This window comes from Sorex fumeus, unplaced genomic scaffold (assembly GCF_029834395.1).
Source record: "Sorex fumeus unplaced genomic scaffold, SorFum_2.1 ptg000039l, whole genome shotgun sequence".
In the NCBI taxonomy this organism is placed as follows: Eukaryota; Metazoa; Chordata; class Mammalia; order Eulipotyphla; family Soricidae; genus Sorex; species Sorex fumeus.
Genome location: NW_026606096.1, coordinates 17,164,314 through 17,182,130, shown reverse-complemented (window position 1 = coordinate 17,182,130; position 17,817 = coordinate 17,164,314). Strand labels below are relative to the sequence as shown.

The following is a 17,817-nucleotide window of genomic DNA, read 5'->3' as shown; positions in this document are numbered from 1 at the left end:
TGTTGGAAAAGACACTGAGGTTTTTAGTTTTTCCTCCTAATTGACCAATCATACTTCCAGCTCCGACACGGAATCCGTCTCATCTTTGCAAACTCAATATTGGCCCAGGTTCCTGTCTCTGGATCTTGTCACTTTTCCATTTATACCAATTCTTGAGTCGCATTCATTTAATCCATGGTTTTAAAAGCCATCTAAGTGCTAATAACTCCTAAAACTCACATTTGTATCACCAAACTTGGGTTTCCTAAAAATCTATACTGAATATCTTATGTGCATTTGAAACTTGAAGTGGCCCAACCTGCTTTTTCCCTGAAACTTGCTTCTCCCGTAAGATCCATATTTTACTCGGTGCAGTCACACTTACCAGTTGTTTACATTCACACCCGTATCCAGCTCACCAGTATATTTAGAGTCTGTGACTCTCACTGCTATTGCCATTACTTTCCTACCTCTAGCTACGAGCATCTCATGGGTACCATCCTCACAAACTCCCGGTTGGTCTCTGCTTTTGCTCTTTTGTCCTGAGGGTGAAACATGTAACCACCAGATGAATAGTAAGTAATAACACATGAAAGTCAAGCATTGACTGGTCCTAGAGCCAGGACTGAAACTCAGATCTAGTGTTCTTCTAATTATGCCCTGGGGTTTCTTCTAGATTTAGGGTGTATATCTGGTGAAAGGCAGTTTTATAAACTTAACAAGTTCACCAGTACCTGGAATTCCATGGGCAAAGTGAAATTCACCGAATCCTGTTTGGTAGAGTTCAGAGAAGATGAGATAGTAACACCTCTAGCTCCCCATTCAGATTCCTGTGCCTTTCTCCCTCCATGTGTTGTATCTGATATATTTTATTCGTTGTTTAAAAAAATCTATTTTTGTCTTTCCCTTCCTTGTTGATGTGGTTGCAGTGACGGGGGTTTCCGCACATGCCCAGCTGTGATGCTCGCACAGCTTTAAGTGCTGTTTGGGGCAAATTGTACATCTCACACACTTGCACTTGCTTGACCCTGCAGGGATGGTGGAGATTTGCACTCTTTAATGTTGGTGATTGTACATGTGTTCACCGGGACTTGCACTTAGTGGAGCCATGAGAGTTGTTGGGGCTGTCACTCTGACACATGCTCTTGCCAGCACTTATGCTTCCTGACCCTGATGCTTGCTGTCTGACCCTGGGGATCAGACAGCAGAGCGGCGGCCTCAAACCATGCAGCTGCCAGAACTGCTCAATACACCTCTGATGCCAAGGATTTGACCCCCATTTCCAGATACCTGTGAGCAGGTGCTCTGAGCTGTTGTTCCCCAGGTTTTGGGGAGGGGAGGGGTGCGAGGTTTTTTTTTTTTTTTTAATTTCTGCTTGAGACACCATAATTTATACTACCGTTAGTGATAAGGTCTCGTGTGAACTGTGTGCACACCTGACACGTGCGTGTCTGCTCTTTACCACCATTGCCTCCTCTCAGTCCCATACCTCCAGCTCTGGGCTTTTATGATTTTGTATTTTAAATTTTATGTTTGTTGTATGATTTTAGCACCTAGGTCTTTTCGCTGTTACTTTCTGAAACTATTACAAAAGCCAGCCTATAGCTGTGACAAAAGCTTTTACTGGGACATGGGGTGGGGGCGTTGAGCACACCAGACTGCTCGGGACCTATTCCCGGCAGTGTTTGGGTGGGCGGGGGGTCCACACGTGGCGTCTGGAATAGAACGCGGCCAGCTGCACACCTGGCAGGTGTCTTACTGTACTACCTCTCTGGTCCAATAGATATAATTTACCCTTTACATTAATGAGAATTTGATTTTAATATTTTGCTGCTTGACCAAATGTTTTCAGTGGTATTCATTTTTTAATTATAAATGCCCACTATGTTCCATCAGTAAAAAATGTTTGTGCATATTCTTCATCATCTTCACCTTGTATTGTAGGGGATTAATAGCTATACTTGACTGGGTAACTTTCATGGCTTAAAGAAAAAGATAAGTTTTGATTTGTTAATATTTTTGTTTTATGTCTTTAATTCTATGCTATGTTTTATTAATAGCATTTTCTTAAATCATATTCTTTTGGGGGTGGGCGGGGCATACCTGGTGATGGCTCGGGTTACTCCTGGCTCTGCACTCAGGAATTACTCTGGCAGTGCTTGGGGACCATATGGGATGCCGAGGATCTGGGCATCTAACTGGGTCAGCTGTATTAAGGCAAATGCTGTACCTACTGCACTCTCTCCAGAATAATCATATTCTTAATCTGAGCTCTTAAACGTATAAAACTAATTTTTTCTGTAGCATTTTAGCACTCTTTAAATTGTGGTTTTCTTTGTGGCATTCATCATTCATTAAGTATTTGAGCTTATAAGGAAACTATACAATGTTATAATTTATAAAATATCTTCTAATAAATGTAATTATTTTTTTTCAGAGATTCCAGATATTGTAAATTCAGGAAATCTGAAAACTTTCAGGTGAGTTTCTTTTTTTCTTCTTGGAAGCAGCTTATAAAATGAATGAGACATCTTGAGTCTAGCCTTTAGACTAAAAGAAAATGTCTTTTTGGGCAAAAAAGACTTTGTACAAAGTACAGGGACTTTGATGATTCTTATGTTGTTCCTCTTACTCTGATTCCATAGTTTTCTGGTTTGCCATTTATTTCTTTTCAGACTCTTCCATCTTCTGTTATTTTCTAGAGTTTTCCTTCATGTTGGAGCTCCTTAATCTTTTTCTCAACTGCTCTTACTCTGCTGTTCTTACCTTTTTTTTTTTTTTTTTTTTTTTTTTGCTTTTTGGGTCACTCCTGGCTCTGCACTCAGGAATTACCCCTGGCGGTGCTCAGGGAACCACATGGGATGCTGTGAATCGAACCCGGGTCGGCCGCGTGCAAGGCAAACGCCCTACCTGCTGTGCTATCTCTCCAGCCCCTTACCTTTTATTTTTTATTTATTTTCCTTATATGCCAAAAGCATGAAATATCTCTGACCACCAGCCTAGGCATCAAGCTAGCAGGAACAAAGGAGAGACTTTTTTGCCCTGGACAGGTATAAAATGAGTTATCTCTTTGCCCATTGCCAGGGGTTTTGCTCATTTCTTTTCATTGTATTTTTTATATCACCTTTATTTGTGCTTTTTTTCCCCACTCTTCATTTCTGTCACTTTTGATTTTACTTATCTCATTTCTGCTCTCATTCTTTCTTATACGTTTATGACTACCTGTGCTATCATTTCTTCAAGTTCATTGAACACCCTCACCTTGGTGCACTAATGTTCTGAGAACTTCCTGAGTTGTTTTTGTTCCTTCCCTGCCTGACAGGAGTTCTCTAATCATGAGTAGGGTGACATTTCATGAGTAGAGTTCAGGAGATGTACAGGTAGGCCCATGATACATATATATGGTGGAGCTCAGGCATGGAGACTCTTGATATTCTTTTTTACCTTTAATATTAATCACATATATAAATGTGCTCTTTATTTCTTAACCATTGTATGCGCCATCCCAAAGAAAGCCTGAGCAAGAGAAGAAATGAACACAGAATATTAGTGTTGCTGGTCAGCGTTCTGTTCTCCATATAGAATTTTCATTGCTTCTTTAATTGAACATGGTATTATTGTCACAAGACACGACAAGATTGGAAACAGAAAGTTTACTGTTTTAACTACAACCATAACTAGTGGTACTGAAATTTAACTGTGACTTACATTGTGTGTTAAAATGAAAGTCTGGGGCCGGAGAGATAGCACAGGAGACACTTGCTTTGCATGCAGCTGACTCATGTTTGATCCCTGGCACCCATATGGTTGCCCACATGTCCCCAGGAGTGATAGTTTTCTGTGCTTTTATTTATATATTTTTTTAACATTTTCAATATTGGAAATTATTGTATAGTTCATTGTATAACTATTTTAGATTAATGAGAAAACACCTTAAATAAAGTGGGGGGAATGCTTTTGGAATTTATTTTTAAATCTTTTTATTGAATAACTGTGAGATAAACCATTAAGAAGGTGTTCACAATTGGATTTCAGTCACACCGTATTCCAACACCCATCCCTCCACTGGTGTGCATTTCCCAGCACCATTATCCCCAGGTTCCCTCCCATCACCAACACCCCCCACCCCTCATCCCCTGCCTGCCTCTACGGCAGCCACTTTTCTTCTCTCTAGCTCTCTCTCTTTCCCCCTCTTTGCCCCTCTCTTCCCCTCCCTCCCCCTCTCTCCCTCCCCATCTCCTCATCTGCCCCCGTCTTTCCCTATCTCCCCCCGTCTCCCTATCTCATTCTCCTCTTGGACATTGCGGTTTACAATATTGATACTGAAAGAGAATATCCCTTACCTACTTGAACACTCAGACATTGTCCAGCCTGATCATTCCCAGCTATTACTGGCATACTGGTCTCTTCTCAATCTTACCTACCCTCAAGCCCCACACATATTTGTGGTTAGTTCCAACCATTGACCAGTCCTCTTAACCCCTGTTTTCCCTGGCCATGGATATTAGTCTTCGCTATATATTTTTATATACCACAAATGAATGCAGTCATTCAATATCTGTCCCTTTCCTTTTTCACTCAGCTTGATATTTTCTATGTTCATTCATTTACAGGAAAATTTCTTGACTTCATTTTTCCTGACAGCTGCATAGTATTCCATTGTGTGGGTGTGCCATAGTTTCTTTATCCATTTGTCTGTTCTCAGGCACTCAGGTTGTCTCCAGATTCTGGCTATGGTGAATAGTGCTGCAATGAACATAGGAGTGCAGATGGTGTTTCTGTGTGTCTGTGGCCCCCCTGGAATTTATTGCCAGAAGTATTTCTGGGTCAAATGGGAGCTAGTTTTTTGAGAACCATCCATGTTGTTTCCAAAAAGGCTGGACCAGTTGGCATTCCCACCAACAGTGAAAAAGAGTCCCTTTCTCCTCAAATCCACGCCAACAGTGGTTGCTTTTGTTCTTTTAGATGTGTGCCAGTCTCTGTGGTTATGAGATATCTCGTTGCTGTATTGATCTGCATCTTCTTGGGATTTTTTTTTTTCCTCTAATGAATACATTTGGTTGGAATTGATTCATAAATTTCTTATGCTTTCGTGATTTGTGATGCTTTCTCCTTCCTCACTTCACCCATTCTGACCCTTTCTATTCTTTCTTTTGTCTAGGGAATGGGATTCTGATCTGAAGAAATTACCAAACATTAAAATGAGAAAAATTTGTGCTAATGATGCAGTTCCTAAGAAGTGCAAGAAGAAAGCTATTACTACAGCTGCAGACAAAGATTTAGGGGAATTGAAACTAGAAGATGAATCAAGTGACACAGATGAGGAAATGACTGCAGTGGCCTAACTGTTTTTACTTGATGTGAAAGTAATTTGAGAACCTCAAGTTAAACTCAAGTAACTGTGGTAAATAACTGTCTAGATCCTAGACTTTGCTGTTTAACTTATTGTCTGCATAAAGTGAGAGTCCCCCACCCACCCCCCACCCCCGCGCCGTGCACCATTTGCAGTTTTAAAAACAATGTAAAATTTTTATTTAAAATAAATGTTGCTTTCCATTTACACTAAATTGCTAAAAGAGAAGTGATCAGCAAAATCCATTTACATCTGAATTTTTGAGACTGGAAAACAATTTGAATCTGGACAAATGTTTTAATGTTCTCCCCACCTAATCTCACATTTTAGAATGTGTTCAACAGCCTTTTTTTCTCAAAGGATAACTTTATGAGCAGTGCCGATACCAAAAGTATCTTTTAGGGATAGTTTGTTCAAAGTCTTTCTCTTAAATGCTGTTTTTCCTTATAAATTAGCAAAACTGAGGCCTGTGTCAAAAGGCTGGAGTCGACGCTTTGCATGCGTGTCCCCTGCAGACTGCCAGGCAAGGGCCCAGGACACTGTCTGGTATGGCCCCCCCAAGAAACTAAACAAATAAAATAAAATGTGATAACGGGAGTCATAAACGCTAATGGAGTTTACCTTATTTTTATTTTTTTGAGCCAGAGTTATATGGTATAAAAAATGTCTATTTCTATAATGTTGATCTGTACTAAATCTGTTATCTTTTGATAAAAAAGGACATGTGATGAGATTTGTATATGTTGTGTGTGTTTTTACTGCTGCTTATTGTGAAAGGTGATTTGTTGTGGAGTTACTTTTTATTTTTGGAAACAGTACTAAATATTAGAAAAATCAATTGTTTCCGTTTATTTATTAGTTTTCCCTAAGAGGTTAAGATTAAATAGTCTGCTATTCAAAAACCAGGAGAAACAGAGATGTGGCTGAATTTGCTCTTTCTAGAACTTGCACAAGAATCTATTCATCTAAAAAAATGCAATATAAGTGTACTTGAATATTAAGAACAGAAGTAAGTGTACTTGAATATTAAGAACAGAAGAAAATGCTGAGAGGTTGACTAGATTATCAGCAGTCTTGTTAACAGTTTATTTAAAATGTTACAGGTCTTTTACTTCTGGAAAATTAGTTTTTTCTATAATTTCACTTACTACGCCCTAGTTAATTTTCGGTGATAGAACTGATGTCAGTATTCTTGTGCTTTAGTAATCTGTGAAAGTATGATTTTTTGATTACATAATAAATTTCTGTCTTGTTAGTCATTGGAAATTTTCATTTTCTTTAGTAGATGGTTCATATTAAATCTTAAAATGAGTACAGAAAGCAAGTCACAAATTACATTAAAAGGAATCAAAACTTTCATCTGGTGTAATGCTCTAAAAGCCATACTTACGGATGAATAACTGAAAATGACAGATCATCCTTCCCCAGACATTGTTCCCAGTTTTCCATCTGCTAAGTGGAGGGAGGGAGGCAAGGAGGGAGGGAAGCCAACCCATAAGAGCACTGTTTGAGTTAGAACAGATAGCTATTTGTTGAATGAATAAATTTACATTACCATTAAAGATCGTCAGTTTCTTGTCGCTTCCAGAGTAGCCTAAAGATGTCATTTTTCTGTCTCCCGCCCCCCCCCAGTTTTGGGGCCATAACTGGCCATGCTCAGTGGCCACTTCCAGCATTGCTCAGGAAACCATGGAGTGCTGGGGATGGGAACTCTGGCCTCTGTCATGGGAAGCTCCTTCTCTGACCCACATGGAACTGCTCTGTAGAGGAATGTTCTAAGCAGTAGCACTGTAGCACTGTCCTCCCATTTTTAATCAATTTGCTCGAGCGGGCACCAGTAATGTCTCCATTGTGAGACTTGTTGTTACTGTGTTTGGCATATCGAATGCATCATGGGTAGCTTGCCAGGCTTTGCTGTGCGGGCGAGATACTTACTCTTGGTAGCTTGCCAGGCTCTCCAAGAGGGGCAGAGCAATCGAACCCAGGTCGACCGGGCTGGCCACATGCAAGGCAAATGCTCTACTTATGTGCTATTACTCCAGCCCCATTCTTAGCAGTTGCGAGGTCAATTTCTGTAGGATGTGATCCTTCTGTAGCCATAGCTCTCTCTCCTGTACTGGACTCTGATCAGTAGTGTCTTTGCAACATTTGCTCTGGTCCATAGCCATGGAACAGAGTAAAAGTAACTTGCTTTGTTTTGGTAAAGAGCTGGGGAGTAGATACTTTATGTGTTGTGGGTTAAATGCAGCTGTTGTTGTTTGTGTGCATGTTTGCATCTTTGACTACCCTTCTTTTAAAAATGTATGTGTCATTCCGGTTCTTGTCAGTGCACAAACAGGCTGCAGGGTGGATTTGGCCTCCTGATGTTTGCCAGGCCCTGGTTGAGATCCTTGAGCTGAATTCCTTGGATATCTCCCCACGTTTTCTACCTAATTTCTCAAGCCTCTAAGACTAAGTTAATACTTGATTCTTTCCTCTGTTCCCTGTCTGCCCTCAATCATATATAATATCACTGTATCACTGTCATCCCATTACTCTTGGTAGCTTGCTGGGCTCTCCGAGAGGCATATATATAATGTATATTATATATATATATATATATATATATATATTTCTCTATGATTTGTTGCCTACTGTCTAAACTCCATCAATCATGGTGTGGGAATTATGGAAAATGGGTAGGAAGTGTCTTATGATGTGTCATACAGCTGCAAAGCGGCCTGGAGTGTGGCAGTGGTTGGTAGTGGAGGTCGGCTGCTTTGGAGCGGGGAGCACTCTTCCGCCCCCCTCTGGGGTGCCCTGAGTGAAAATAGCCTGGTGCGGAATCAACTGGGTATCACCCCAGACCAAAAAATTAGGAAACCTCTGATTAGAAAAAACAGGGACCCTCCCTAAGATTTACCTCTGATGGTCTCGAAATTATGTATTACCTTAATATTATGCTAAGTGAATGGAGTCTTTGAGTGGAGGGGAGGGTTTGGCCCATAGCCGGCCGTGCGCAGGGGATGTCCCTTGTTCTGTACTCAACGAGTGACTCCTGCAGGTTTCTCAGACCATACGTGAGGCTGGGACCCCTGGACTATTATCTCTCTGACACTGAAAAAAAGAAATTCAAGAAAAAAACCCAAACAAACCAAAAAACTTAAATAATAAATATAATAGAATATATAATGAAATACTAATTCCACTGACTCTTGGTTCAATAAGGAATGTCAGATAGACCCATCAGTCTATTTCCTCTCTCCCCTTTCTTAAGCCGCCCCATGGTGCCTATACCACATGGCATAGCTTCCTCACTGGCCATTCTTTTTGTCCTTCTTAATCCATTCTCCAGGATTGCTTGTGAAGTTTGAAAATATACTGTTCCAGTTTAAGCCCTTAGAGTGTCATGCATGCCAGACATCGTGTGTGTGTGTGTGTGTGTGTGTGTGTGTGTGTGTGTGTGTGTGTGTGTGTGTGGTGGGGCTGGAGGTTCTCAGCTATGTTCAGGAGACCTGGGGTCACTCCAGGTAACACTTGCCCTGACTCTATGGGCACGATGATCAGGTTCTCTGACCCAGGGCCACCCAGCAGTGCTCAGGGCTCTCCAGGGCTCTCTCTGGTGGTCTTGGGGGACGTGGCACCTGGTGCTGGGGATCCAACTTGGGGCCTCCCACTTGCGTCCCCACCTTTGAGCTATCTCTTTAGCTCTTCCTTCACAATTTTTAAAATGCTGTATTTATTTTGTAGGTATACTTTTGTTTCCAGCCACTTTTTTTAAAAACACAAACCAGGTTTTATTTTTATTTATTTAGAGCAGTTTTAGGTTTACACAAGAATTGATTTTATTTATTAATGGTTTTTGGGCCACACCTGGTGGTGCTCAGGGCTTACTCAGTGCTCTGCACTCAGGGATTATTCTTAGCAAGGCATGCAAAAATGCAACAAGGCAAGCAACGTGCAAGGCAAATGCCCTCCGTGCAGTACTACCCCTCTAGACATTCCATCTGCCACTGTCCCCGTGGGGCTGGAGTGATAATACAGCGGTAGGGCGTTGCCTTGCTCGAAGCTGGCCCAGCCGAGCCAGGTTCAGTTCCTCCGCGCTCCTCTCGGAGAGCCCAGCAAGCTACCGAGAGTATCTCTTCCTCACAGCAAAGCCTAGCAAGCTACCCGTGATGTATTCAATATGCCAAACACTGTAACAAGTCTCACGATGGAGACATTACTAGGCCGCAATGGGAGGACAGTGCTACAGGATAGTGCTACTGTCCCCATGCAAGCAGAGTCCTTCCCTACCATGGACAGCCCCACCAGAATATAAATTGCTACAGTTGGTTGCTTGCCCTGCATTTAATCCTGTCACATTTTCAATAAAATGTTTGTTCTGTACTATGCCCAAGAGGTTCAGAAATGATTTTATTTCAGATTGTTTTTCCAAGCTCAGTTTGTTAAGAATTTGCATTTCCTTCTTATACTAACATAAAGCAAAGGGCTTACTCCTTGGGGGAGCCTAAGGGTATGTGGACTGAACGACCACTTAGAAGACAAGTGCCTTATTCCTTGTATCTCTCCAGGTGCAAGGGCTTATTTTTCAACTTACCATTTCTTTCTTGATATTTCTTGTTCAGGATTTCAGTATTTTTGTTGTTGTTGTTGTTGTTTGGGTTAACCTGGAGGTACTCAGGGGTTACTCCTGGCTGTGCACTCAGGAATTACTCCTGATGGGGCTCGGGGGACTATCAGGGGTGCCAGGCATTGAACCTGGGTCATCCACATGCACAGCAAATGCCCTACTGGCTGTACTATCGCTCTGGCCTAAGGACTTCAGTACTTAACCGATCCCTCTGCCTGCATTGCCGTTTCCTCGAGTTGAAGTATCTTGACCCACACTTCGGCAGTTTTTGGTCATCTTTGTCACACTCTTAGTGTTGACATCTGTAGTTGAATACACACTAAAAAAAATACTGGTCTACAGATGTTCTAATTTGGGCGGTAGAAGAAAGGTATACATAGTTCAGATACCCACTTTGGGCAGAATAATGAGCGACTAGAACAAGGTTTTTGTTTTTGTTTTGCGGTTTGAGCCACACCCAGCTGTGCCTGGGCTTCTGACTGCTCTGGGAGCACTCTTGGCATCCTGGCAGGGCTCAGGGGACCATATGCAGTGCAGGTGGTTAAACTGAGCTTAGCAGTGAGTACGGCAAGCGCCTTAACCCCCTTAGACTATCTCTCAGGCCCTCACCAACAGTGAGCATTCTTTCTTTTTTTCAAAAAAAAATTCATTTTAATCAACCATGCTTTACAGTTTTCCAATAATAATTAGCCTTCATTTCCAGGGCCAAGCGGTTTATTTGCCCTGCATTCAAACTTACAAAAGTTGAGGCTTTGAGAGGGATGTTTCCTTTACTTCTTAGACTGGATGTAGATTGTAAAGCTCTTATTCTTTATTTTTTTATGAAATTATCTGAATCTAATTTCTCTGACTATAAAAATTGCTATTCTATTGTATATTCAATCCTCATTCACGAGAAAATCCCTTAGATTACATTGTGATCTTACTTTTTTTTTTCTTAAGGAGTATTTTAAGAATACTTACAAATATATTTATAAAAATCTATGGATAAGTTTTCTTGTTCATTTGCTTGCTTATTTCTCTATAGTGGGTCAGTTGATTTATGCCGTATAATTAGGATGCTACCTAATCTAACCCAGTTCAGACTCTGCCTTGAAACCAGGGTAAAACCTGAATAATTCAATCCTGTCTGAAGTCAGATAAATCATGTATAGAAAGCCCCTGATAGAAAGTCCCCCTACAGAAAGCCCCTGATGGTTTGATAGAAAGTATCGAAAACACAGAGGAGGTTTGAATCACTTTTTAATATACAAAGTCTTTCACAGATAATTATTTTCTTTTCCTTAATTTGTCTTAGTACACATTATTCACAAAACAGTAAATTATTAATGCAAGAGAATTAGGTAAAGCCAAAAAGAGTACAAATGTTCATCTCAAAAAATTGCACACAGTTAAAATAAATTTTCCTTGTTTTGTTGTAACACAATATCCAATTTCAAAATGGGCTTTCTTCAGCTGCAGAGGAAAAAAACACTGTAGCCCAAAATAACAGTACTTCCTTTCAATTGTATTGATATGTAAAATAGCACCTTTGGGTTGATTTACAGACAGGAAAAAAAGGTCTTCATCTTTCTTAATTAAAGTGTGTTTAAGTCTAACACTGTTATTTTCTAACAATTGTAGTAATGATGATTTTTTTGGAGCATTTTTTTAGTCCAAAATATTCATTGGCAAGGAAAGGTAACCTATGTAAGGCAGATGGGATAATCTCCTACCTTACCCCAGTGTCAGCTAAAATACATTAATGAATCATGAGCCAAATTTCTAGCCAAGAGTAAATGTACCTAAGAACCTTTTGCAAAACAAGATGAATGTATAATTATGAGGGTCTCTCTCTGGACCGTAACCGTATGTAGTATCCGTTCTCGCTGAGATTTAATCATAGAGCACTTTGATATTTTTGTTAGTTTTGTTGTTGGATCACACCCTGCTGTGCTCAGTGCTTACTCCTGGTCCTGTACTCAGGGATCATTCCTAGTGGTGATCACTCAGGGAGCTGGGGATTGAACCGGGGTTGGCTGTATGCAAGGAAACCTTCTTCCCCCTATATTCTTCCTCTTGGCCCAGTCCTGGAGCATTTTGAAAAGACTCTGGCATATTCCTGTCTTCACTTTCTCCATTGCTGATGAGACCATTTTGATTCCAAGTCTTTCCTCCCCTCCCATTTTTGTTGTTTTTGTATTTAAACTTAAGGCCATTTTGAATGATATTTTTTTTTTAAATTTTGGAGTTCCATCCATTTGATATTTAAGTTTTTGGTCCTACACAATGAGAGTGATAGTTTTTAGTTAAAAAACTAACACATAACTACTGTGCAGCACGGTACTAGTAGTCAGATTCATGTTATAAAATTAAGGTTTTTAAGTGAACTCTCAGTTCGTTTTTCAATTTGAATCTTTTCTTTCAGCTTCATTTTATGTCTCACACAAGCAGGCAAGCATACTTTGAAACGTTTGTCATTTCAGGGAGCAGTTTTTCTTCTTGAGGATTACATCCAGTCTACAAAGACATGCCATAAAGCCTTGCCCCTGCCCCACATCGTGTATTGTGCAAAGAAGGTACAATAAATGCACAGAGTTTGACCCTTAAACTGGCATTGTAGGAAGACTTTTAAAAAAAGATTTCCACTCAAAAGTTAGGGTTTTAAAAGGTCAGGAAAGAATAACAGAATCTGACTTTTTAACTACTTGGGACAATATTCTCTTACTCATCAAACCCGGTTAATGTTCATTGCAAATTTAGATCTTGTTTTAAAATAACACATCCTCTTTTGTGGGCATTGTGCTAGTGCTTGCCTTTATTTTTCATTCTAAAAATGTTTTTTTTAGTATTGGGTTGTAGACTAATAAAGGCGGCCTGATTTTAGCCAATCACTTCTCACCATGAAATGATCTATACACTTAATCTCGCTTAAGGTTTATACAGAATTCAGACTATTTTGGGTGGTAATTAAGGTAGGTAATCCTTTTTCTTCTAGGCCAAACAGAAGGGAAATCAATATTTTTTTGTTTGCTGGTGACTGTTGCCATTGCTAAACAACAGGAGAAATAGATTAATTCAATGCTTAGAAAAATTGCAGAGAAGTCAAGTTCAATCTTTTGGGTGAGGTGATGTTAAGTCACCCAAAACTTTTTTATCCGTAAGTAAATTTTTCTAATGACCTTTTAAAAACGAACATCTAAAATGAATTTAATGCAAGGTTTAATTTATTGAAGTATGTCATTTTTTTTTAACGCCACGTTTGTCTTTTATTTGCACAGAAATATTGGCCGCAGATTAATTCCCTCCATTTTGTTTCCTATGACTATTCCATGGCCCTCCACGTTTTAAGAAAGATGAGTTTTAAGCCTTTTTTTTCCCAACTGACAGAACCATGACATTCCTTGTGTATATACATGAATTCACACCCATGCCACACACACATACACAAAGTTGACATTGTTTACCTCGTCTTTATCTCTACAAATCGGGACTACTTGGACTTGGTGTCAACCACTACTAACATGTTACTTCTCTCCTCATTACAGGTTATTTCTTTTTCCTATGATAATTTTTGAAGAACAAGCACACAGATAATTACAAAAGTGCATCAATTGAAATTCAGGTCTGTGCGACGCGATACCCATGCTTTGGTTCTTACGGCCATCATCATGGTTGTCTTTTCACAATAATAAATATGACAGCTAACAAAAATAAACCACCTGTTTTCATTGTAAGACATCTTTCTTTGACAGGTCACTATATCTAAAGTCTTTAATCTAGCTCACTGCAGTATCATTCACGCTTCTGTTTTACATGAATATGCAAAGAACACAATAATCAACTGAACTGTCAAACCTAAACAACTCAATTTATTACTTATCAGAGAATCTGTTGAGTATTTCTTTGCTTCCCAGCTGGGCAAGGAAAAGACTGGCAGCTTTTTAAAAGTCAAAATGCTTACTGTGATTTCTCATCTGTAAAGTTGACACCATGTAGATTTTTAAAAAAAAAAAAACAACCTTACACATTAACAACAAAATATTTAAGTTTTATTTTCCCTGTCATAGGTGCTCTATACTAGCAAACCAAAGTGAATATATATCAGAACTTCACCACACATTTTCTTTTCTTTCTCCCCACCTCTGATTCCCTTTCGTATTTTCGTTTCTCACCCTTTAAGGAAATCATTTATTTCTAACCCTTTAATCAACGTTAAATTTGATCATTTTAGTGCTATGTCAAATCATAGCATGTGTGAGCCTTTGAATTAAAATATTATTTTTAATAAATATTCAAATTAAGTAAATACTCAACTAAAATGTCTTGGTTGCTAGTTTTTAGGGACATGCTATTCAATATGATTAACTCAAATTGAGAGATCCTAGAAGGATAAAATACATAGTGGAATTTGAAGATTTGGTTCATAAAAAAAGTTTGTGGGGCCAGGGAGATGGCTCAAAGGGCTGGGTGGAGCACATGCTTTGCAAGCTGGAGTCCAGGTTAGAGCCATGGTGCCTCTCTGTCATTAAGCACCACGCTGGGAATAGCCTGCAAAAGCCACCAGATATGTGGTACAAGAAAAATAAAGTGATTGGAAGTATTTCATTTTTTTATGTAGCTGATGTGTTGAAACAATAACGTGGATAGTGTTAAAATTTATTAAAATTTTATCTTTTTTTACTTTCTACTAGAAAATTTAAAATATACACACATGATCAGCATTTGTGTCTCATTTTTCAGTGGACAGTGCTGTTTTTAGAAAAAACATAGAGGACAAAATCATTATTTTCAACTCTGGGTATTTACCAGGGCTCATCAGTCTCGAAAAATCTTTTGTTCATGGTTTCAACATAGACTGTAGCATCTTCAAATGTGTATTACATCTATTTTAACAACATGCATCTGTCAAAACAACTGGACTCCACTATAGCCATTAAAATCATTGACTGCCAAAGTATGAATATCCAAAGATGCATCCTCCAAGGTTCCTTCTAACATGTCTTAGGGATACTGCACATATTTTAAGCTTGAAAACAAGTATGTTATTTCCAGATGAGATAGTTAACATTACAAGACCCCAGAAGAAACACACACTGCAACTCAAGTCTATATTCTTGAACTTCCTCCTGCTGCTGTGAAAAGTATGTGTCCATGTAGTCTTTCTTCATTGCTTAAAAGCGTTCCTTGCTCCAGTGGTTCTTAATTGTCTTTAGAAATCATTCAATATCAAACAAACTTTTCACTTTCCTCTTTCACTTTAGACTTTGTTCCAGAGATCCTGATCATTTGGTGTGTTTTTCCCTCCTCTCCTTTCTTTTGTGAGTAAAGTAAGTTAAAGTAAGTCGGTAGAAGAGATAGTCATTCAGGATCACTTTGTCATTGTAGTGGCTGAGGGCTAGAAACTTCCACAAGGAAACTCCCGGCTGATTCCATCACACTGGTATGACTTCAGGTGGGCCGCCCTCTGCAGAGGGCGGCGGATTTGTACCTGTTTGTAATACAGGCACGATCACAGCATCCTTGATGTCCATGTTGGCATTGCAGGAGAAGTTCTTCTCTAGTTTTTTGGCAGTGTCTGGACAATTTTGCACGAAGATCACACGGTTGTAGGCCTTTAGCCTGCGCCACAACTGAATGTAGACTTTACACTGTACATACATGAAGACGAGACCTCCAGTGAAGCCAATGGCCACTACAACCAGTTTTGTCCAAAATGGCCACTCAAGGACACCTTTGACATTTATAAAAAGAAGAAGAAAGAAAGAAAGATTATTACCAACAGGATTATTACCTACATGTTTACTAGTGGTTTTGATTTTTTTTTTCCCATCCCTTGGCTCTTCCCAAAGATACTCCTACCTGCTAATTTTTATGGATAAGAGAAGTAATAACAGCTAGTTAGGAATTGTAACCTAAATTGCTAAACTGTTTTCAGCTAAAGTTAGTGTGTGAAAAAATTCATTCATCTCTCACTACTGTGAATTTCTCCTTGCATCAAGTATACTTATTTAGGAATATCAGATACTGTGTTAAACTTTTGATACTTTGACATTTACTCTTGCTAAATCTTGAAGGGCAGTGTGAGTGAAGTGAGTGAAGGAATCACTTTAAAATCCTTTTAAGAGGATGAAGTCGTAAGCACATATCTGGGATTGTACGTACAGGTTTCTCACTCTACCCTCTTGAAGTTGAGGGACAGAGAAAAAAGCTGCCATAATTCAGCAGGATAAGAAAGAATTCCCAAATTCCTAAGCCTAGAGATGCATAAAATTTCGGATTTCAGTCATTTATACCAAATTTTATGTTTTGCCACTGAGAATGATTATTTTCTTAGACATGAATATTTTCATCACCAGAACTAGAAATTGGCTGTCCTTTTGAAATGCTTCATAAGTATTTCTGTAGCTACAACACTGTGTAGGCCCCATATAATTATCTTGCTAAATATATGATCTGGTTCAGATTCTCTGCTTATCAAATCAGGATGGGGTAATGGATATAATAAATACCTTCATTGCCATGGAAAGCTGTCGGTTATGAGTGTGTTCATTATGATAAACTCATAAGGGCTTGGTAGAAACCATGGATAGTGAGAGCCTATGGATTTACTGTGGTTTCATTGATTCTTACTTATTACATTATTAGTGACATTGGCTTTATGCTTCTCAGAGCGGGACAAGCAGCCCTGTTTCTCTCATGCTGAGGGCCGTATTTACCACCCATTTCAGTTTTCTCTATGTGAAAACAAAATATCTGACATTTACTAGAGGTAGTCCAACTCCAGGGTAATTTTGTTCTCCCAGGGAACATCTGACAATATCTGTTGACTGTTATAACTGGTGTTTATTTACCATCATTCCTGACTTCTCTTTCTCTGTTTGTCTTTTTTTTAAAAAACCAGACATTTATAAGGAAAAACCTGTGGATTACATCTTTCTCCTGGTGGCGAAATCAGACAACGAAGCTATTCTTCTCAAGTACCTAGAGATTTCCATTGCTCAGCCTGTTACTTCTTTATTTGATGTGGGGGTCCCAAACAGTGCTCAGGAGCACAGCGGTCATTTCTAGCAGGCTAGAGGGTTCATTAGTAGGACCTGCTGAAGCTGGGGATTATGAACCCATACCTGGCATTACACAAAGACCTGGGGTGGGAGGGGCGGGAAAGAACGTAGAGTACTTGGGATCAAACTTGAAACCTTACACATATGAGGTATACACTATTATTTTGTTTGGGGGCCATACATAGGGTCAATCCTGACTCTGCACTCAGGAGTTACTTCTGACAGTGCTCAAGAGAAAATAGGGGATGCCAAGAATTGAACCTGGGTTGGCTGCATGCCTTACTTTCGATACAATCTCTCCAGTCCCAACGAGCCATACATCCTTAACCCCTGAGCATCTCCCCAGCTCTCTCTGAGTCTAGTATCTCTGGATTTCATGTCCCTTTTTTCCTGTCCCTGAAAAAACAATTCCAAAGCCATTTCCACCTGGAAATAATCATTCCCACTCTCAGAGTTCCAAATTATTTCTTCCTTCATAACCTGAGTTCATTTGCTAAGATATTTTTATTTGCCTTTGATCCCAACAAGCAACATTTCTCTGTGATTGGTCTTTATTTTCCTCAGTGCCTTTTGTAAAAGTCAGTTTCAGGAGGAATCCATTTTGAATTTCTGGCTCTGACTCCCAGACCTTTCTCTTCCTCCTGTAACCAGAGGTTTTAATCTTTCTGGGAGTCAGTCTTGATCCAGTGCGGGGGGGGGGGGGGGGGGGTTGGGAGAGGCGCCAGGTAATCTAGTTCATTTAATTGGTGCTTTTCAAGCTGACCTGCAAAGGGCACCCAGTTAAAATGGATACTGCTATGGCTGGAGGTGGGGAATAGGTAAGAGATAAA

The 17,817-nt window shown here is 39.7% G+C and overlaps 2 protein-coding genes across 3 annotated transcripts in view; one reads left to right on the top strand and one right to left on the bottom strand.

The window, feature by feature from the left end:
* The window catches only part of TMA16 (translation machinery associated 16 homolog), a 31,464-nt gene extending 24,877 nt beyond the window's left edge, over positions 1–6,587 (top strand). The window contains exons 6-7 of the mRNA XM_056119082.1: positions 2,417–2,459; positions 5,141–6,587. Coding sequence (XP_055975057.1) covers positions 2,417–2,459; positions 5,141–5,324 — 227 coding nt within the window. The 3' untranslated portion in view covers positions 5,325–6,587. The remainder of the gene's footprint in view (positions 1–2,416; positions 2,460–5,140) is intronic.
* Positions 6,588–11,169: 4,582 nt separating this feature from the next.
* The window catches only part of MARCHF1 (membrane associated ring-CH-type finger 1), a 637,376-nt gene continuing 630,728 nt past the window's right edge, over positions 11,170–17,817 (bottom strand). For both annotated transcript variants that reach the window (XM_056119134.1, XM_056119132.1), the window contains exon 7: positions 11,170–15,657. In XM_056119134.1, the coding sequence (XP_055975109.1) occupies positions 15,359–15,657 (299 nt within the window). In that variant the 3' untranslated portion in view covers positions 11,170–15,358. The remainder of the gene's footprint in view (positions 15,658–17,817) is intronic.